The 20,310-nt window shown below is 48.8% G+C and overlaps 9 protein-coding genes and 7 non-coding genes across 16 annotated transcripts, besides 5 other annotated features; all 16 read right to left on the bottom strand.

Moving 5' to 3' along the window:
- Positions 1-317: 317 nt before the first annotated feature.
- Tb10.6k15.3680 (chromatin assembly factor 1 subunit B, putative) lies at positions 318-1,970 on the bottom strand (the record flags this gene model as incomplete). The annotated part of the gene is made up of 1 exon (XM_817847.1): positions 318-1,970. One exon carries the CDS (start codon positions 1,968-1,970, stop codon positions 318-320), a length of 1,653 nt encoding a protein of 550 aa, XP_822940.1.
- Positions 1,971-2,438: 468 nt separating this feature from the next.
- Positions 2,439-2,493: a sequence feature (T-rich).
- A 721-nt stretch (positions 2,494-3,214) lies between these two features.
- On the bottom strand, positions 3,215-4,627 carry Tb10.6k15.3700 (hypothetical protein, conserved; the record flags this gene model as incomplete). The annotated part of the gene is made up of 1 exon (XM_817846.1): positions 3,215-4,627. One exon carries the CDS (start codon positions 4,625-4,627, stop codon positions 3,215-3,217), a length of 1,413 nt encoding a protein of 470 aa, XP_822939.1.
- A 716-nt stretch (positions 4,628-5,343) lies between these two features.
- Positions 5,344-6,150, bottom strand: Tb10.6k15.3710 (hypothetical protein, conserved; the record flags this gene model as incomplete). The annotated part of the gene is made up of 1 exon (XM_817845.1): positions 5,344-6,150. One exon carries the CDS (start codon positions 6,148-6,150, stop codon positions 5,344-5,346), a length of 807 nt encoding a protein of 268 aa, XP_822938.1.
- An 835-nt stretch (positions 6,151-6,985) lies between these two features.
- Positions 6,986-7,008: a microsatellite.
- Positions 7,009-7,084: 76 nt separating this feature from the next.
- Positions 7,085-8,392, bottom strand: Tb10.6k15.3720 (acid phosphatase, putative; the record flags this gene model as incomplete). Its single annotated transcript, XM_817844.1, has 1 exon — positions 7,085-8,392. One exon carries the CDS (start codon positions 8,390-8,392, stop codon positions 7,085-7,087), a length of 1,308 nt encoding a protein of 435 aa, XP_822937.1.
- Positions 8,391-8,412: a sequence feature (AT_rich).
- A 486-nt stretch (positions 8,413-8,898) lies between these two features.
- On the bottom strand, positions 8,899-10,815 carry Tb10.6k15.3740 (hypothetical protein, conserved; the record flags this gene model as incomplete). Its single annotated transcript, XM_817843.1, has 1 exon — positions 8,899-10,815. One exon carries the CDS (start codon positions 10,813-10,815, stop codon positions 8,899-8,901), a length of 1,917 nt encoding a protein of 638 aa, XP_822936.1.
- Positions 10,816-11,177: 362 nt separating this feature from the next.
- Positions 11,178-11,215: a microsatellite.
- Positions 11,216-11,278: 63 nt separating this feature from the next.
- Tb10.6k15.3750 (hypothetical protein, conserved) lies at positions 11,279-12,466 on the bottom strand (the record flags this gene model as incomplete). Its single annotated transcript, XM_817842.1, has 1 exon — positions 11,279-12,466. The coding sequence occupies one exon, from the start codon at positions 12,464-12,466 to the stop codon at positions 11,279-11,281; it is 1,188 nt and encodes a 395-aa protein (XP_822935.1).
- A 1,186-nt stretch (positions 12,467-13,652) lies between these two features.
- On the bottom strand, positions 13,653-14,099 carry Tb10.6k15.3760 (hypothetical protein, conserved; the record flags this gene model as incomplete). Its single annotated transcript, XM_817841.1, has 1 exon — positions 13,653-14,099. One exon carries the CDS (start codon positions 14,097-14,099, stop codon positions 13,653-13,655), a length of 447 nt encoding a protein of 148 aa, XP_822934.1.
- A 312-nt stretch (positions 14,100-14,411) lies between these two features.
- Positions 14,412-14,454: a microsatellite.
- A 242-nt stretch (positions 14,455-14,696) lies between these two features.
- Positions 14,697-15,251, bottom strand: Tb10.6k15.3780 (caltractin, putative; the record flags this gene model as incomplete). Its single annotated transcript, XM_817840.1, has 1 exon — positions 14,697-15,251. The coding sequence occupies one exon, from the start codon at positions 15,249-15,251 to the stop codon at positions 14,697-14,699; it is 555 nt and encodes a 184-aa protein (XP_822933.1).
- Positions 15,252-15,331: 80 nt separating this feature from the next.
- On the bottom strand, positions 15,332-15,408 carry Tb10_snoRNA_0017. The gene has a single exon (XR_002989822.1). It is a non-coding gene; the product is annotated as a C/D snoRNA, TB10C1C4 (small nucleolar RNA).
- A 42-nt stretch (positions 15,409-15,450) lies between these two features.
- Positions 15,451-15,517, bottom strand: Tb10_snoRNA_0016. Its single transcript, XR_002989821.1, has one exon. It is a non-coding gene; the product is annotated as an H/ACA snoRNA, TB10Cs1H2 (small nucleolar RNA).
- Positions 15,518-15,623: 106 nt separating this feature from the next.
- Positions 15,624-15,721, bottom strand: Tb10_snoRNA_0015. Its single transcript, XR_002989820.1, has one exon. It is a non-coding gene; the product is annotated as a C/D snoRNA, TB10C1C3 (small nucleolar RNA).
- Positions 15,722-16,437: 716 nt separating this feature from the next.
- Positions 16,438-16,510, bottom strand: Tb10_snoRNA_0014. The gene has a single exon (XR_002989819.1). It is a non-coding gene; the product is annotated as an H/ACA snoRNA, TB10Cs1H1 (small nucleolar RNA).
- Positions 16,511-16,556: 46 nt separating this feature from the next.
- Positions 16,557-16,651, bottom strand: Tb10_snoRNA_0013. The gene has a single exon (XR_002989818.1). It is a non-coding gene; the product is annotated as a C/D snoRNA, TB10C1C1 (small nucleolar RNA).
- A 19-nt stretch (positions 16,652-16,670) lies between these two features.
- Positions 16,671-16,739, bottom strand: Tb10_snoRNA_0012. Its single transcript, XR_002989817.1, has one exon. It is a non-coding gene; the product is annotated as an H/ACA snoRNA, TB10Cs1H3 (small nucleolar RNA).
- Positions 16,740-16,794: 55 nt separating this feature from the next.
- Positions 16,795-16,871, bottom strand: Tb10_snoRNA_0011. Its single transcript, XR_002989816.1, has one exon. It is a non-coding gene; the product is annotated as a C/D snoRNA, TB10C1C4 (small nucleolar RNA).
- Positions 16,872-17,216: 345 nt separating this feature from the next.
- Tb10.6k15.3800 (dipeptidyl-peptidase 8-like serine peptidase) lies at positions 17,217-19,769 on the bottom strand (the record flags this gene model as incomplete). The annotated part of the gene is made up of 1 exon (XM_817839.1): positions 17,217-19,769. The coding sequence occupies one exon, from the start codon at positions 19,767-19,769 to the stop codon at positions 17,217-17,219; it is 2,553 nt and encodes an 850-aa protein (XP_822932.1).
- Between the last annotated feature and the right edge of the window lie 541 nt (positions 19,770-20,310).

Below are 20,310 nucleotides of genomic sequence, written 5' to 3'. Positions count from 1 at the left end.
GTGAGAGTGGAGTTTACAGGGAAGAGCAGGAGTACTAGTTTAAAAAGTTAATGGCACACAACCAACTTCACGCACCCGTCCCGATCCGCCGCTACGTGGCTTATTGAGGCGGCGCATTTGCACAAATTCGTCAGTACAAACGTAAGTTATAGGCGGTTGAAGACATGGGAAAAATTAAATACCAACGACAATAACAAATGCTAGCATCTGACTGAGTAATATACCTCTTATCCTTTTTCTATTTGTGTGTGATAACTTTTTCTAAGACCAAAGATTTGGCCAAATTATAGTTTAGGGGGAATGATGGAGGTGAATATTTAATCGTTGAGGTTATCCATAAGTTTGGAAAGCTCACCAAGGCTCACAGCAGTATCTGGTTCCTCTTTTGCCGGATACATTTCCTGCGCTTGTGGCTCTAACTTCTTTTTCTTTTTCACCGGCGCGTGCACGACAGTGTTACTGCTCGCGTTTTCCGCCTCTTCACCACCAACGGGTTCCTTTTTCGTTGCTGCATTAGTCGTTTTTGTTGCTCCTCTCCCTGGTCCCAACGTTTCACTTTCCGTTTTCACATTCTGCAACACGGTGCACAACCTCCTTGTCGTTGGTTTCTTGGAGAACAAAGGCAAACGGTGGGCAACACCGAGAGAACCGCCAGTTGATATGACGGTAATGTAACCATCAAGTCCAGCCGTTAAAAGGTAAGATGCGTCAGGGCTCCATGCCACATCGTAGATGCTGCGCATATGTAAATCCGTGAAGTCACTGTGCCGAACTTCACTGTCTGTGGTATATACCATGACAGCATCTGCAGTCCATACTGCTAATGCCATGCGGTAATCAGCGGGGCCCCACGAACCTTTTTCTTCTGCTGTGGGTCCACTTTTTCTCGCTTGGTTGCTTACCTCAGCTGCAGTCGTGTCGTTTTGTTCTTCATTACACGTTATTTCATCTATGGGTTCCAGGAAACACGGGGCCCATTGTACACCTCGCACCTCCGCATCACCCCGCACCGTTAAGCGGGCTGCAACTTTATCCGGAGCGTTACGTATGTACATGTAAACGCAATGTACCATAGAATTCTTCCAACGGTCCTCTCCCGCAGCGGCTCCAGCTGTCGCATCTTCCGACCCACCACCACTGCAAGCGGAACGTGAGTGTTTGTGTTGCGAAACTTTACCGTACGGTACCGCAAGAATCGCACCATCCGGCGACCATGCAAGGCGTCGATATGATGCACTACACGACTCGCCAATAAAATCTCCCTGTGCCTTTCGCTGGGATACCAGAGAGGCTCGCTTCGCTCCGTGCTTCGGCCCTTGCATAATATACAACGCTGGCCCACTGCCGCAACTAGCAACATAGTGCATCCAAGGATCCCACGCCACACCACGACAAAACTTGCTGTGTGCCTCCTGAAGCTGCACCACCGGCATGGTGCTTCCCTCAAGATCGTGCAGCACAACCGTCCCATCACCACCGGCACTGAGGAGGTAACGCGAGTCTGGCGAGAAGCACACATCGTGCACATCAATCACGTGTCCGGAAAGATGTCTATAATCCTTCCATTGCTCAGGCTCACCATCTCTACTGCTCTCCTTCCACCACAGGCATATTTTTCCATCACAGTGGCCCGAGGCGATAAGACGGCCGTTTGGTGCCCACCGTGCGGTCAAAGGCATCCACGGTGTTACCCCACCACATATAAACTGAACGCAATCTTCCATGCCGCTCTCACTATTTTTAAGCCACCGGTCAATTGCAGCGATATTGAGGTTCCATAGGCGTATGTATCTGTCGCCACCTGAAGTAACTATGCGATCTTCTACTCGATTGTAATCTATAGAAACAATACCTTCGATACTACCTCCCTGGAGACCAAACTGCAGCGCCTCATCGTCGATTTCCCTCCAATGCCACAGGACTTCTAGCGTGCGCACCCGCAATGGATTTTGCTGAATGGATGTTGCCATTTGCGTGCGACACCTAAAACTTGCATATGCACGTAAATAAATGGCAAAAAGGTAAGTGCGAAAAATGAGATGAACGGAAGATCAGCACTTATATCACTCGGAGGGACAAAACAAGCAAAAAAAAATTCATGACAATCACAAAAAGAGAGCTTGTAACCAAAAAAAAAAAACAAACGAGATAGGAAAAGGAACGATAGGAACCAAATGCATCACTCCCCCCTTTTTGCCTCAGCTCCTGCATCTGATAAATTCAAAGTGCGCGCCACACATCCCAAAGGCAGATGCACATCTACACATTTTTTTTCTTCCTCTCTCTTTCTTTTACACACCAACGAAGAAAATGATTGCTGCGAGACGTTAGTGTCAATCCGCTTTGTATCTTTTTTTTGGGGGGGGGGGTTGGGGTATGCCTTTAGAGTAAGACACACCGCGATGCCGGAGTGCGCTTGAAGGAAAGAGATAGTGGGTATAACAACAAAATGCAATGGCAACTGCAAAAAAAAAAACAAAAAAAAAAGCAAAACGATGGAGATCCACTTTTTCGCGCGGGTCGAAAGTCTTACCTACTTTCCCCCCTTTTGGAGCTATTACCCAACACTTCAATTCTTTTTTCTCCTTTCTTCTTGATCACAGGGTTGAGAGTCCACATTCGCAGAGGATGTTACGCACAAACATATGCACACACCATCGCAAGGCCCCCTTTTTTTTCTTGGGAGTGTGTGGATTGTTTAAAGTAAGTAGGTAGGTAGAATAAAATAAAAATACACACACACACAGATATACACATGTGTAAAGGAGCAAATAGATATACATATGGTTCCCCACATACGTATATGATGTGGGTCCACAAATTATGGGAGTGAAGAAACCAAGCAACAATCATGTGCTCTGTCTCACTGTTGTCATCGTTGTTTGTGTGTTTCAATTGACGATCATATATTCTGAAAAAAAAAATAAAGATCACGACATTCGTAACGAACCAAATGAGCGAGGGGAACAGAACAAATAGATGAGCAATAAAATAAAATAAAATGGACCTAATCACTTAATATATATGTTAGACGGAGAGAAGGGAAGTAGAGAGACACCGATATCGCACCAGTAAGTTACACCTGTGCGCGAAAAGAAGGTCGATAATAAGTTGAGGGCCAACTTATAAACACGGGCAACGTTGGGATGTGAAGTAGATCCACGTGGCATTGTCGACTTTTCCACTTTCTCTGCCCAACTTCGCTCCCCCTGTTTCATCTTCTCCCCGATGTCTCAACTACTCCTCTCTGTGACGGCGGCAACGCTGCCCATATCGTTACTTCCCCAGCTGGGGACCGTTGCCTTTCCATTGGCTCTCCCCAGTTGAATGGAGTGTTGGAATGTCGGACACCCGCACACCAACCGTCTCGTGAAAGGTGCCGGATGATGAAACCCTCCACCATACGCAGCATCCGCTCCAATTCCACACGGCAGTTCACCGATACCAGCATACCTGCGGCTGTGGTTCTAATGGAATATGGGAAGAAAAGCACCCTGTGCCTGTTCTCCTCGACACAAAACCGATCCACCTTCGCATTGAAGTCACGCAGCTCTTCTATCCACATTCCGGACTCCTTCCCAAGCAAAACCATCGGCGGTGCCTCGTACGCGATGGCCGGAGGAAACCACTTTCGGACGCGGGAGCCACTCGCCATCATCACGGCATGTTTGAAACGATCCTTTACAGAAATCGGGGTGGATGGTGGGGAACGAGCGGAGTACGCTTGTGGTGGGTTTGGCGGTATCGAATCTCGGTTCGCATCCGACACTCCCTGAAACGCAGAACGTTGGGGTGCGTTGGTGTGAAAGAGATGGGCAACTTCCCACCCAACAAACGGATCAACGAGAATCACACTGCAGCACACCGCGCGGTGTGCCGTTTCGGGCGCTGCCGCGGCGTAAGGACCTAAGCGTAGGGAGCTGTATCGTTCCTGTAGGTATAGTAAAACAAACATCCCTGCTAGGTTACTTCCGCCAAGGACAACCCGCTGTGCGCGCGCTCTTTGCCTTCCCAACTCTAGCAAGACAGAAAGGCGCTTTACAGTCTCTTTCTGCCCACATGAGCCATTGAGGGGCACTGCTACGACCAGCGCATTGCAACGCAATGACTGAGCAAGCCTGATAACGAACTTATGTATGGCTGGTCCATCTTTCTCCCACGGCATTACCAGCCACACCAAAAGGGGAGCATCACATGCACCGCACACTAGAGTGCCCGAGCCTTGAAGAAACAGACGATAGAACTGCACATTTTCTGCAAACTGCTCCAGATGGCGTTTGAATGGAGTGAGGGAAGATACAACACTGCCGTAGATGGTGATCAGTGTTGGCTGGTAAGATCCATTCATGAAAGAAGTTAAGCACTGCCCCAAGAAAACGAGTGCTACCACCTCACACCTGTGATGCGGTTCCTCAGGTGTTTCCTGCTGGTGGAAACGGCATTCCGGTGGGGTTTTCCCGTCCAGTCCATAGTTCCACAGAATGCAGCGTTCGGCAGCACTGTTAGAGAGACGGCCCACTACGTCTGTCGCGTGACGGACGATTACCCGAAAAGTTGACAGAGCGCCTGTCCACAACCTTCTGCAACCCACCATCCTATCTACATCAGCCAGGTAGAAGCAGCGCATCAAATAAAAAGTAGATGAGAGAAAGGATCAATTCATCATTGGGTCGCCCCACTTTAACTAATCTTTTTGTAGCTTCAACGATCCCTGTGCCCCAGCGGCGGTGCAGGAAAAGTTACTAAGAATGACGGCACTCAAAGGTTGAATAGCCAAACTTTACTTTGATGCTGCTTACTTTCGTCCCGCAACGTTTCTCCGTTCACGTACCGCATGCATAAAAAAGAGAACATTGCAGTGTGACCGACGCGGTAACCCCCCCCCCCCCTGCCCCCCGCAGATAAGAAATACACCAGAAGCTACCACGAGCGCATATGGGCATTCCACCGTCTCGCTGCGCCCTTCCCTCCCAAGTTTAACTTGTAACCTTTTACGAGGTGGAAAGCAACTGCGTTTAGGGGCAATAATTCTTTGAAAACCACGCGAAATGTTAATACCACCTTGTTTTATCTTTCTTCAGTGTTTCCGCACCTGACGGCGTTATCACACAGCGTCACCGGGCCATGTAGGCGCGTGATCATTCGACCTTCACTTCCTTGTAAGGGAGTACTGAGAAGGTTCTCGGGAGAAGAGTTTCACTGTGGCCGACCCAATCAAACTGCCATCCCCTCAACACGGTTCAAAGCTACCAGAAAACTGAAAATGTGAAGATTCGCACCTAGTGTCTTTCCTGGGTGGTGGGTTGGACTACCGTGTCACGCACACAGCAGTTGCCCCAACCTTTACTTCATTTTGGCGCGTAACGCCTCCAGTTTCGCCTTTAGACCACTCAATTTCCTTTCTTCCCTTGTGGGTCCGACTGTCTGCGGTGTTTCCTGCTGCTGAACCGGTTTCATGGCCGGGTTTCCCGCACGTTCCGTCTTCTGACGTTTTAGAACCCTTGAGTTGGGGTCTGTACTTCCACCCTCGTGCTCACAATGCGAACTGCTTCGCAAATAATTAGAAAAGGACACCCCGGGTTGCACTGGTCCACTCGTTGCTTTATCTATTAGACTCTCTCTAGCCCACCGTCGACTGGGGCCTCCGACAGTTTGTTGCATACGACCCTGCAAGCGCTTTGCCCTGTGTTCTTCTCTGCTCTTTTTCGCTATTTCAGAGGCCACCTCTGCGTAACGTTGTCTCGACGCGAAAAAAGGTTTTGGTGGCCTTCCCTTTGGTAATTCACCACCCGTCTTCGCAAGCCATCGCTCCGTTTTTCTCCTCAATAATTCTTCTCTCTGTTGCTTCTCCTCTGATTCCAAGTGCTCGCGCCGCCGTCGTGACTCGGCCAGACGGTAGGTATAATGAGGATTGGCGTGGAGTGCACTCACTGTGACACCTTTCCACGTGGCCCCCGTGAGTGCTGAGACGACATTTTTCGCCCCTTCAACTGAGAAATGTGCGTAGCGGCGCACACGGCCGTTGCTGTCAAGCCCGAGGTCAATGCTGTGTGGTTGGCCTCCGGTGCGATTGCGGATGAACTCCGCAATCTCACGTTTTGTGCATTCGGGTGGGATATTCTTCAGGCATATGCGCTTCGATGGATCCATGAGGCAAGTATTATATTTCCTCTTGGTCGTTTGTCCTGAGCAGTTATGACAGTTAAAACAAAATAACGCGATCAAAACTCAGTCCATGCACCAGAACCCGCGTACAGTACAAGCGTGACGTTTTCCGTGGTCGACTTGGGTGAAGCGAGCGGTCACACTTTTATTGTTTCGTTATTCTGCTTCTGCACCGGCACCGTAGAAGGAGAGACAAAGGGGAACGACAACGATTGAACAAATTATATCAGAATAAGGCATGGAGGGTCATAGTTGTAAAACACGGAAGGGCCGCATCACAGCCCACCAGCAACAACGTATCAGGTGTCCAGTCCCCAGAAAAAATACACCACAGTTGTCTCACCCTTCCCTTTTCAAAGGGAACCAATAGGTGCCGGATCCTTATTGAAATACTGGAAAGGGGGAGTAAGGGGAGAGGAGGAGAGAACTTTACAGGTAAAATAGGAAATATCTGTAGTATTTCTCAACGACCTTCTCCCCCCAACGTGCCGATGGTTCTCCATCTGGCAAATTATAGATTAAATTCATATATGCATGTGAGCATTGGGACATGAATAGGGGCATTTGGATGCGGGCTGACCCCCCCCCCGACCACGCTCTCCTGTGATTATTGCTTTGTCAGAAACGAACTTGTATGATGGCACGTTGTGACTGCCAGTGTTTGTTACGTGCGTGTCTGTGGGATTTCCTCCCTTCAATTCTTTAATTTCTTTCTTTTGTCGTCCTCTCTCACGAAGCAGGATGCACGTCGCTCTGCTCTTGTCCTCGTAATAATCTATCCGATCCTGCCTCGCTGCATCCCCCCGACATACACACGTACTATATATATATATATATGTATATTCCCTTAACAATACCAGTGCCATTGACGGATGAACTCCAGAACGTCTGCTGGCTGGTTGTCAGTGTGGAAACTAGGCTAACGAATGTCCGTGTCATGGTCTAATTCTGTGATTGTGAAGTTGCACAGCTTCAACCACGATCCAGTGCGCTTCACCCGCGCACTGTATATATCCTGAAGTTCTTTGAGTGTGCAAAGCTGGGGTGTTCTGCAGTGCGGTATGGCAACCGTGGCTGTACCATCCTTTGGTGTCCATAGTATGAGACGCACGTACGTTCTTGATGGCACAATCTCTTCCCCGACGCTCTTCTCAGGAACCAACCGCTCCCATACAATTGTAGAAGCCACTGGCAGCTCCCCGTGCGGCAGACCTGGGACATTAAATGTGAAACCAAAGAACTCTCCAACAGCGTACAGGGCCTCGCGATGCATAAAATACAGGATGGCTTCCTGCTCTGTGTCGGAGTAATCGTTCACTCCCTTCGCACCTGGGGAGGTTGACCGATTTAGCATATAGAGTATCCGGTATGGTAAATCTACAGAGGTGTAGGTTTGTTGCTCGTCAGTGTGATAAAGTCGCGCCATAAGAAGTCGTAGTGATACTTTGCGTATTTTGAAGAGCATTTCGGGTGTTACCTTCCCATGGCACACGCTCAGTCCGAAATCGGCATTGAATGTCATCCCGTCGGCTACAGTTTTCAGAAAAGCATATACGGGTGGCATGTCCTTCTCAGACACCCCACACATCCGTTTCATATAGTTTAACACCTCGCTGACTTTAGGGTCAGCAATGAAGTCACTCAAGCTAGTGTTCAACCATCTGCGCATATCCCTCTCAGCGCGGCGGAAGCACGGTACGTCGTCGAGAAGATATTCATGAGTATCCATATCAGAAAATACGGGCACAAACTGAGGTTGTCGCGGAAGATAGCCACCGGGCCCATAACCATCAGGAAAGAGCCCTTGGGCAACCGCCTGAGCGGACTGCAGAATTCGGGGTTCGCCCACGGCGCGCAGGAAGTGCCGACTTCGGTTGAAGCGAGGTCCAATAAAGTCGCGATACGCGTTCCGTAAATACTCCCCCAATTCATACTCCTCCTTCATGCCGCGCGCCGTAAGGTCCTCCGCGCCAACGTTGTACTTGCGGCGGTTTTTTCTGTCGTTGGGGCACATGGACCAGTAGGGGGCGTTAGGGGCGCGGTGACCATGACGGTTGAGAACAATTAGCTTAGTGAGGACGAGGTTCTGCTTTTCGTCCCCTCTCTTCACCCCGGACTCCGCATCGCGCTCACCAGGCTCACTGCTCACTACTGTAAATAGCAACAGTATGATTGCTAAGGAAAATATGGCGTACTTCCTCATTACTTCCCTTGGCAAAAGGAACATATTTTTTATAAAAAAAAATTGAAAAGGTAAACTACTGTGTGTGTTATTACTCAAGAATGTGGGCTCTTCACAAATACACGGACACAAGACCTTCAGTATGCACCTGCCCTCTTTCTCTTCTGCAAGGAGCCCCAGTTCTTTTAGTGTTCCGTCACTTTAGTGGGCGACCCTACTCCGTGGGTACATATGTGAATGTTGCGCCTTCTCGACCTCGTGTTTCACAACCTACCGATGGAAACGAAAAAAAGAAAGGGATTACGAAAACAGAAGCACATCAACGAACAACTTCAAACAACCACCAAGGGGAAGGGCACGCCCAGCAGCCACCGATAAAGATGAAAAAGTGGAAACACTCACTAAGTGGTGTTGGGCGACCGCTCAGGGCCAGTACAGAATCAAGTGCAGCGTGTAAAATGAAAATCGTGTCCAAAACATTTTGTATACCAACGCAAACATATCCTGTTACTGTTTACACATTTCAGTCATGACTCACGGTCAAAACCTGCTCACACGATCACTTGGGCTTCTTCACATTCTGGTGGCACCACGCCGCGTGAACCCATTGCCACCTTCATCAGTGCCGCATACGCCCTCTTGCACCGCTCAATTTCGCCGTGCAACACTCCTTGTATCTTCGCATCTATGACGTGCTGGTTTTCTCCACCCTGCCTGTATAAATCATGGAACACTTTGCAACTCTCACCTAACTCAGCAGGAATCCGCCTCGGTGGAATAGCGAGCCTGACAGCCAGATGCTGTTGCTGCGCAGAAATATCACCTGCCGTTTCCTCCGCTTCACTCAACTCTGCTTCTTCTTCACTCTCTTCCCTACGAGGCACATGCTCGACTGATGCGATGAGTTCCCCATCTTCCCGCATTGATAAAAGCAGCTCAACGGCGTTAATTTTCCCTTGTGTGCTTTCCCCAGAGTCACCACTACCACTTGATGTGTTGCCGCCACCTTCTGTCTCGCTGAGACAACACACACGAAGCGCCGACGCGATGGTCGAGAGACGCACACGACTGTAAACTTTCGCGATATCAAGGACAACGTGCCGCTGCAGTCGTGATTCAGCTGTGGCGAGAAGAGACACGGTTCCATCCTGTTCCCAAACAGGTGAAAAGTTTCTTTTGATTGTGTGCCACTGCCCAAAATCACGGCGTTGCGCAGCCACCAGCAGGCGTACGTACGATCCCACATTGCTATTTCGATACTGCTGAATAACTTGCTGAACTCTCATGTGATCTGCAGCGTCACCCCAATCCCCGTAGACACTAATGCAGAGGAGAACGAACGCTTTTGTTGCAGACACTATGATGTTACCGGTATCATCCGGAGAAAGAGAAGGTGTCGCGGAAACTACCTTAAGTTCTGGACTCCCCACACGCGACACAACCTTCACTAATGACAGAGAGTTTCGCAGCCACGAAACCGACGACTCCCAACACTGCATAGCGGCTAGCAAGAGGCCGCCCTCGTAATAATAAGAACAACAACAAGCGAGTCCAGCGCCAGTTTCTCCACACGATAATTCTAATATTGGCTGCCGCATGACAGTCAGAGCAGGGGCTGGACAGTTACTGCGCGCCGCCTCCCGCACCAGAAGTGGGTGAGCAACGGTGAGATGGTTAGTTGATGGGGAAAAGAGCGTCACCGCACTCTGAAGATAACTAAGCTTACGGAGGTGATTCCCAACATCGCTGTGATCTAGAAGATCAACATATCCCTTCAGCAACTGCCCGAAGCGTTGAAGCGCGTGCGCATGACCTCGGAGTTGTTTATATGCCCCTGATGTCTGTGATAACAGATGCTGCTCCACAAGTGTTAGTATCAAAGAGGAGATTTCACTATCTTCGATCCCTCCCGCAGCATGCCCTCGCATGATGGCAAGGCTGAAATATGTCATGCCCATGGCGAAGCATTGCGGAAACTCGGACCCACCCGTGTGGCTCTTGGGTGAGGGTCCATTCACTGCAGCAGCCTCTCCGCATTCCATCTCCATTAATGTTTTGAGGGGCCCCACAAGGACATGGTACCGCCTAATTAATTCATCAATGTTATGCTCAAGTAATGCCTCCAGGTGCGAGTAGTGTCTGTCGTCCACTGCATCAGTTATCACCTCTCCCACGATATCAGAAATGTTCATTGCAACACTTTCGTTTTCCTCTTTTTTTTTCACCTGAACAGCTATGTGCCGCCACCTTCTTACCCCTTTACCCCCCACGGGAAGCGCAATACACGGGCGAGGTGGGAACAAAGGAGTCTGCAGAGAAAAAAAAGGGCGAGAAATAATAATAAAGAGCCGTATCGGAATATGATAGCCGCCCAAGCAAGAAAAAAAAAACAAAGACAAAAAATCCAACAACTTTTCGGTCCGAAACGGAAGGTGTTTACCGTAAGAAATCTGTTTGCAGAGGGACATTTCGTTCTACATATCAATACAGACGCACCCAACGATACCAAAGACGTTAATTACCGACAGATTCCCCGCTCTTAACATTCGTTGTTCATTTATATATTTCCACTTCTTTCGAGCCAACTTATTTATGTTAGGATACAACATATCATCATCATCACCATCAAAAATATGCGTAATTGGGAACCCGGTTTGGGGGAATACTCACAGGAACACAAGAAGTTTGAAATACATGTTCAAGTAGAAAATAAAGGGGTAAGACAATAAATAAATAACCGGTGGTAACAGTGGCACAAGTCAAACCACTGAACTGGGTGCTTTCCACATAGACAATGAAGTAGCGCTCGCACCAAAAAAAAAAAAATTAGAACCAAAACAACAACAACAACAACATTGACGACGACAAATGAAAATTATATCCGCTTATCTCGCTATCGTTGCGTAGTATCACCTCTCGGTATGTGATCTATCATTTCTCAACAACATCTACTGTGAAAACTCGGGAGGTTGTTCGAACGCGACGATGATCCGCACTCGAAGCCTCCGCCCTCACACACCACCGCCCGGGTGGCAAATATATGGGACATCTATATGGGTACCACTGGCCAGCGCCCTTGTTATCAATGGTATATTTGAGTTCACCAGCTGGATGCTCCGTTACCGCGCATTGATTGCCTTGAGGAGTTCTCAAGCACACCGTTCGCCTCGCGGGGTCGACAAGTATAACTGAGCCATCTTCCAGTAAAATGGACCGGGGCGTATGCTGACGTAACGCCTCTTGCATCGCGACGACAGTGTTCACATCCAGCACGTAGTTAGAGCCTTCAACGGTGTACTGTGCCGCAGTAATTGTTATGGGGTTGCTGGATGTGATGTGCGAGTTGGTTGGTAGAATAAGTGGAAGCGGGGTGGAGCCAACTACATCCTTGTAGCTGCCATTCGCCATCTCTTGAGGGCATTCGTGGATTCTTGTTGCAATACGGCTTTCCTCAGCACTACAAGCCTTAGCGTCCTCATCGACACGCTGTTTTTGGTGCCTTTTCTGTTCTGGTTGTGGTGGCTTCACACGCCATCCCAGCCTTAGTGGGAAAAACTTGCTCTGCATCAGCCGGTCGGACAACTCCCCATCGCTTCGGAGCAGAAGATCAGGATCGACTTCAACACACCGACGAGCATCATTCACATACGTGAGTGCAATCGCCGAAGAGTCTTGCACGCCGCAGTGATTAGCAATAGTGGCCAACAGTGTGATTCCGTCTCTGGCACCCAATGCGTTCACATCAAGGACGCGTTCATTACCGGACATATCTATGTAGTGAAGTGCACATCCACTTTGCGCGGCGCTGTCGTCGTCGTCGGTATTGCTCGTCTTCGTTCGCTTGCGGAGGACGCATATGGTGATTACCAAGAGGATACAAAGAAGTCCGCCACCGCCTGCGCACATCGCTACAATGTATACTGTCTTCATGTCAAACCTACAGCGCGCCTTCCACAACTTCTCTATGTTCTGCGAAGCGCACACGCCGGCGCTTACGCAGTTCGCTATGAGTACCCTACTTTCTTTTCTATTACTGGTTTTGGCGAGTGCAGGATGCCACTCGGCTTCCAGAGAAAAAAGGAAACGGCGACGGTGAATGGTAAATGTGAATGAAGGCATTTTGCAGAAAATAATATAGGATATATATATATATGCACAAGTTTCTGGAAACTGAACACATCATGCTTACGAAATGCCACGCGAACAACGTTAACACTGCCACATAGCGTTCAACTCCACGTGACATATTCGGAAACGAACTTGAAAATAACCGGGAAGCTGCATTCACAAAACGACCAACCGCCCCGACGGAAAAAAACAATAAATACTGTGTTCCCCCAAAAATGTTCGACACACACAAAGTAACGTTTTAAAAATCTCCGGACGCTAATAATGATAACTGCCCATCCTACATATTATATAAAGGTACAAAAGAAAATAGAATACCTCCACAATTCGGCACCATCCACGGCACAAGGTAAAAGAAAAAAAAGTATGGATATCTCTCTTTTCCTACATTCTCGAAAATGTCCACTGCCTTCCTTCAGATGCTTTTTGATGCACCCAACCTTTTCTCCCTTTATTCCATTGTAAACAGACACCAACACCAAATACCTCACAAAGCAAACAAAACACAACTGTCGCCTTTCCGTCCTGGAGGAGTTTGCGCAAGAGAAAAGATATTCCATTACAGAATTCATAATATCTCCACGACTTCTCTATCTCTCTCCAGCACCGGGGCGGTGTCACACTTTAATTCCTGCAATCAAATCAATATTTTCTCCTCTCCCCCATTGATTGGATCCTGTGAGCCCGCGATACACTCGATGATGATTTTACGCACTTACACGACCCGGTTTCAATCATCATGACATCACACGAGAACTGTCATTGGTCCTGGCGTTGCCAGATCACCAGCGGGGAGAAAAACACACACCTTCAAAACGGCAATGCAATTATTCACCTCACATTTCGTTTAAACATGTCCTTTCCATTACTGAAAGAAAGGGAGCTGACACAAAAAAAAATATTTAGGGAGGCAACGACGGACTGTTTGCCACCAACTCCCGCGCATGATATGGTCTGGGTGTTACCACAAGCGTGTTAAGTCGCAGGCTGCCACAACTCGTAAGAAATATCAAACAAGTCATTACGGAGCAGACTACAAAATGCGCACATTGCTGCGTGCAATTAAGAGGCACATACGTCTGGCAGCCGCACTGTATTCATCTTTTTCTTTTCCCACATCCTCATCAATGGGGTACAAAAAATGGTCTGGGAAATGCGCATCGTATCGCTGCTGGTCCTATGATTGTTTAACAGCCGTAATCCCGTATTTTTCTCGAATATGCCGAAGGTAAACACGCAGCTTTGTTTCGTCCATAGAGCGAAGACCGAACGGTTCGTCTTCTCCACGCTGTTTCAGGATTGTAGTAATCTCTGTTAGCAGCCTAATTTTTTCCTCTGAGTTAACAGTATTTGGCCCCACTCCGAGCATGTGTTGTTGTCTGCGGCGCATGGCAGCTTCAAGGACGGGATTTTCCTCTGACCCCTGAACACGCGGTTGGTTCGCTGGGGTCTTTGCGCTACTGTCAGCCGGTTTCACTGCGGAACACTCTTCACATTTTCTCACTCCACTCACTTTCGGTGCACAATCGTCGCAGACATTTCTATTACACTTCGCACATTTGTGTTTCCACAAAAAAATGCCAAAGGAACGCTTACACAAGACACAATGCGAATTGCCAGTCATTGCAAACTTTTGTGGGGGAGACAACGGTTCTACACCTCTTCTTTTTTTTTTTTTACTATAAAACAAGAGGACTTTTTGCTTTCACCCCGCAGCAGTTTTTGTTCTGTTATCCTTGCTGTCGCCGACCCCTCCTTACGTGACCCCCTTCCCTCCTTATGAGACAGTGACTAAGCTAACCAAAGGGCGTGAAAAGTGACAAAAAAAAGAATCAGCCTCATCCAAGCGTCCTTGAGAAAAGAATACCTCCAACCTCTGACATGACATACTCCAACGAAAGAAAGAACACACATGTACATCCATCAATTCTCGAGAAAGCAAACAGGGGAACGAAAAAACAAACAAACAAACAGACGAAAATAACATCCAGCAGCATCCGGTAGAACACTGCAAAAGAGCAGAAAGAGATGAAAAACGGAGCCTCTCCGTTGCTGCCACCCAACAATGCGAAGGAATGAAGCAACAAGCTAAAACTATTAGAAACATATACAAATATGTCAGAGCAGAGCACTTTCACGGGCGCGACCCAACCTCAATGAAATATAAATAAGAAGCACCACAAAAGCTGCACGCAACAGAAGCAGACACAAACTCCGGCAACTAAATCGACTTTCGTAGTGTTTCCATCAGCGAAGAAAAAGTTACAAAATCGATTGCAGCAGCGGACACCCCGGTGACAAGTTTGTCAAACATCTCATTCACCTCCTGATCTGTCAAATGCTCGTCAATATCTGCAGATGCCCGTTTCAAACTATCTTTCGTAATAAAACCTGGATAATCCTTATCTTCGAGAAGACGGAAGGTAAAAAGCAGTTCCTGCTCCTGCGTTCGTCTATTCAACGTCTTCAACACAACAGCTGCAAACAACTGAGGATCAACAGTGTTCACCTCAGACTCCGGTTCAGGTGTCCACAACTTTTCCCCCGCTTTTCCAGCTACATTAGCACCAGCTTCCGATTTCCTGGCAGACTCCTTCAACATCTCTTCTTTACATGTCCGAACCAGTATGGAAAGATCAATACGCGATATACGAATTCCAGTTATTGTGTAAATTGCCCTTTTGAGCTCTTGCATAGTAATGCTGCCCGATCCGTCTTCATCAAAAATATGAAAAACATCGAGGATATCTTCTCTAACAGAGTCTAAAGACGACATGCGTACAAACTAATGTCAAAAAAAAACACAAAGAGATAAAACACATGGGCAAGGGGATCACAACTAACCGCAATGTAAGATCGTCAGTGCCGCATGATAAAATGCATCAGGGTTCAGACTCGTCTTCCAATAGTATGATGGCAATCTCATCATTCTCACAAGGCTAGTGGGCACCCATCACAGTAATAGGGTGTGAGCGGTGTCTCGCACGTCACCCGACCACGGAGCAACACGCTTATGCTCGCGCAGCTTGAAATGAGTGCTCGTCATCAGGAACAGACATCACCTTCGATTAAGATGGAATGACGACGACACAGGTATAGAAGGGGGACTACAAGAGGGGAAGTAGCACAAGCGCACAAGCACGTAGGCATCTCAGCTGTTCTTTCTCGATTTAATTTATTCCATTCGTAGCTCACTCATTTGAATCATCGGTGTGTCGCGATGTGAATTGAATGCTCATCACGTGATGGTGCAGGTACAATACATAATAGGCGTGTGAAGGGGTATGGCAAGGTGGGGTAGTTTGTATCTGTTCTCAAGTAGGGGATAAAAATGAGAAAAGAAGGAGGAGGTGAATGTGAACGCATATGCGAGTCAGCGGGTGCGCACCACACGCCCGCAAACGGATGCGGTGAAATGATGATGCTTTCTCTGCAGCGCGCCAGTGTTACCCATTCGCTCGCTCGCGCTGCCTCCTTTGTAAGCCCTCTTCTGCACATGCCGCTCATGGCTATACGTGTACTCAGTGGTGCCCGCCATTCATACCACCGGGTGGGGAGTCTCGCACCGACGAAAGTACGGCCCGCGTAGTTGCTGCTGTGGGATCCACCAGAGGGGATCAACCACCACAGCCGGTGGCCCCCGCACCGCCAGCGGCACGAGGTTTTACTGCGCGCAGGTCTCCCCACGCGAGGCACTCACTGCCTTCGGAAATTCGGGCGAGGGACTTTGGCTCGGGACCCGCGTCATGGCGGCACCCCGTCGAGCGGTGGAGGCGTCTTGTGGCGCGCGGCTGCGTATGTTGCCCAAAATGGGTTTGCTTTTGCAACGGCAGCGGAGGGGAAACTACACGCCTGCAGTGTCAACAACACACCGCATCACGTCGCGTGGGGTGGCCGCATCCTCATCATCCTTTACTAGTACGACGGACACAGACACACAACACTAACAACATTCCACTCGTTTATCTTTCCCCCGGTGTAGACGAGTGGTTTGCGGAGATGCACACAAAGACCACTCGCTATTAAAGGGGATGATAATGACAACAGTGGAAAGTTACAACACACATAAAACCAAGAGGTAACATCAGTGCTACTATCTAACGATTGATTGTTTACTCATCAGGTAATATGCTCAGTTCTCCCGAGTTACATAAAAATAGGTTTCTCATCATACACACCAGTAACAAAGAACCTACAATCTGGGACCATGTTGTTGAACCACGCGAAGCACGAGTGTGACCTCGGTAGCCTGCCACGTTCCTGCAAGCAGCATACAAAAACACATGGGCAAGGGGATCACAACTAACCGCAATGTAAGATCGTCAGTGCCGCATGATAAAATGCATCAGGGTTCAGACTCGTCTTCCAATAGTATGATGGCAATCTCATCATTCTCACAAGGGTGGTGGGCATTCGTTGTGGTGCTACGGTACATATACTAGAAGGAAAATGTATGTGCATGTGTGTGTGTGTGTATTGGAAATGCATAGTGAAATGAACATATTGGTTGCAGCACAGCGGAAACGGGTACAACTACTGTAGCACGGAAGGCAGGGAAGGTAGAAATGGTGTGTGACTCTTCCCATACAAAAATAAATTAAAGTGCACGCGAGCACTGCCGCAGATGTTATCATCATTATTGGTCAAACACATCCCCAGCCACACAGATGTGCAACAAGCATGTTTCCCTCGTAATTAAGCAACCGCTACCAGTACACTACACAACGCAAGTAGTCCACAATTAAAGCACCTCCATAAGTGTCTTTGCGAGCATCGCGTCATGGTGTAGTCGCGATGCCTTCTTCTTCCGAAGGGAGTGGCGCTCACCAGGGTAAACAACGCTGCAGCACGGTTTGCCCGCGTCGATCATGGCATTAACCACAACGCTCGTGTGACAGAAGTGAACGTTCTCGTCAAGCAACCCATGGGCTATGAAAACGCGGTTCAGTTCCTCTGGAAAGTTGGAGGCAAAAGCCTTAATGGCACTCCTCGTGTAGGCATCACTTATGGCGCATTTGGCAGTAGCGTCACCCTTGCTGCCTGATGTTCCATCAGCGTTGGTGTGCAGCAGACCCATATAGCGCTCTGTGTATCCAGTGTCATAGAGAGTCCAATCCCCCACAGGTGCCCCTGCAAACCCTATCTTAAACACATCTGGAGCCTGCGACATTGCAAGCAGTGTTGCATAACCTCCATACGACCAGCCGAAGATGGCAACCCGTTCAGGATCCGCACAAAACCCACACGGTAGTTCCTTGCAGTTTGTCATGTGCCGCACCCAATCCACGTAATCGGAGGTCTCAAAGCTCCCCATGCTGTGCTTGCAGATGCTATGGTCCCGTAGGCCATTCGCATTGCTCATTTGACCGTCAGCGACAAGTACGGATATACCAAAGCTCGCCAGCATCTGGAAAATTGGCTTGCAGGCACCGTCGAAGTCACTGTCGTACACGAGTTGTGCGTGGGGACCACCATAGATATACATTGCTAAAGGGTTCAGCTTACCTAGTGCCGCGTGAGGAGATACAAACAGTCGGCCACTGAGTGGAACACCACGGCGGTTCACGATGTTGATAATGTGCGGGACGGTGAGTCCCTCGAGCGTTGTACGTGGGGTGACTGCCTTTTCGCTGGTATCATCCCACAGATGCCGCGTCGGAACGACCCAGCGGCTTCCAGGGTTGTTTATTGAGGAGATGTGAAGCTCTGCTGGTGTGGTCGCAGTGCTCGACACATAGCAAAGTGTATTGTTCAACACTGCGAAAGAGTACACGTGCTCGCCGGAGGGTGTTAGCTGTGTCAGCTCCTCGGCAGAAACAGGACCTGCATCCAGGTTTATCACAACGCTGTATAGCACACTCTCCAGCCTGTTTCTTGCATTAGCAAGGAAGAAAACCCTGTCGTCCTTCACTATAAGGCCTCCAGCTCTCACGTTCCAAGCGCCACAGGTAAGTGGTCGCCACGAACCCTCATCACCCCCTTGAGCACGGGCGTACACATGACTGTGCGCACTCTCACTCTCATTGGCGTGGCGAACGAGCACTTCATACTTGCCGCAAAGGTGAAGTGCGACACCGGGTTGGACATCTACCCATGCCCACGGTATATGCTGGTGCCACTCTGTGGTGAGATTGACTGTCGCCGCACGGGTAGCCAGTGTTGTTCCTGCAGCCACCGCTGCGACATCAGTGTCACGCGCTGCTTCGGAAAAGCACGATGCAAGTGCTTCCGCATCAACAACAGGTAGAGAGTTAATACGGCACGAAAGGAGAGACATTTTCTCCTGCGTGCGACTGAGAACAGAAAAGTAAATGGTGTGTTCGTCCTTAAACCCAAACCGAGGCATGTACTCCGCCCACGGTGCAATGGCTGCAATAGCACTGCTCGGGACAACACGATAACGCTTTGTCCGCCTTTCGTACACTACGAGCACAGTGCGGGCATTCGGGTCACCAACACGGCAGTACGGCATCTTTTCCACACCAGAGTCAGTCGAACCGTCAATTAGCATCACCTCGCGCAGCATGGACACGTCTGTATAGCTGAACAGCACATATTCAGCTGTGGCGTAGTGCCCGGTGTAACGACCGAATTCCTCCTGGATAATGTAGTCGGCGTCCCCACAACTGTGTAACTCGTCGCCGAAAGTTGTCACGCATTCCACATTCACCCTCAAGGGTGGTTCCCTTGAGTGGCTGGCCTCACCACTACCTTCCACAACGGTCGCAATATACAAGTTATTGCTGTACACAAAAGAGATCACGTCGGCACGCTCCTTGGTTGAATCACATGCACCCGCATCATTCGCCAAGTGGGAAAAGTATTCAATGCAGAGAAATGGTTTCTTCTCTGAGGAGAAGCGTTGCTTCAGTTCCTCATCACCGATATAGTCAAGTACTTTCAGCGGTGGTTTGCCGCTTGCGGGGCGGTATAGAAATATGTTTGCTCCACTTGTGAAGAAAACAGCACCGTCCCTGCACCGTACACGGTAGCTGCTGATGCCCGTCACGCGAGATCGCAGCCGCTCCCGCAGCAACTCCTCCTCCTTTGTCTCAACAGTGGAACCTTCCTTGCCTTCTGCAGCTGTGCAACCTTTCCGACAGCGATCAATGACGCGACTCGGGGTTGCGTTGTGATCTGCAATATTTACACTGTAAAGTTCCTGATCCATACCCTGCAGCCAATACAGCTGATCACCAACAAACTTCAACATACGAGGCTTCCCATCTACAGCGAGGAGCCCCTCAAGAGCTTTTAGTTCATCAATATATTTCGACAAAGGCAAGGTCGGCATTTTACACCCCTCTCTTCCTGACTGACTACGTGAGGTGGACTATTTCTAGGTGATGAAGCTCGTTACTAAAAACAAAAAAGTAGATACCCACTCATTAAGGGTTAGGGATGCGGAGGTTAGAGGAAAAACGCAAGACACAAGCTGTTGCAAGTAAGAAAAGATGCTCACACCAAGCTGGCAAGGGTGGCGAACTGACAGCTATAGATGCATAGAGCTACAGGTAAGCTGTTTAAGGGGCATACTTCACAAAGGTAGAACACAAAGTATAAGAACAACGAGTAATGCCCACTTGCGCACCCACGTACTACACAACCCGTAGACATGCCCACGAGTTCCACCATCGACCGCCTTTGTCTGACCGCCGCTGGTCTTCCACAACCTACAAACAATGGGATTGTGATCAGCTCATAAAACCGCGGCAATGGCACAATGTAAATCGACACTACATCAATCAAATACGTCCATCATTTTTTGAGAAAGTATAGAAATATTAAGCTACACTTCCCCATTACTCCCATTCCAGTAAAACTCTCAATAGCAT

The sequence above is a fragment of the Trypanosoma brucei genome, chromosome 10 (assembly GCF_000002445.2).
Source record: "Trypanosoma brucei brucei TREU927 chromosome 10, whole genome shotgun sequence".
NCBI lineage: Eukaryota > Euglenozoa > Kinetoplastea > Trypanosomatida > Trypanosomatidae > Trypanosoma > Trypanosoma brucei.
Note: the sequence above shows the minus strand (reverse complement) of the source record. Positions and strands in the feature narration are given on the sequence as shown.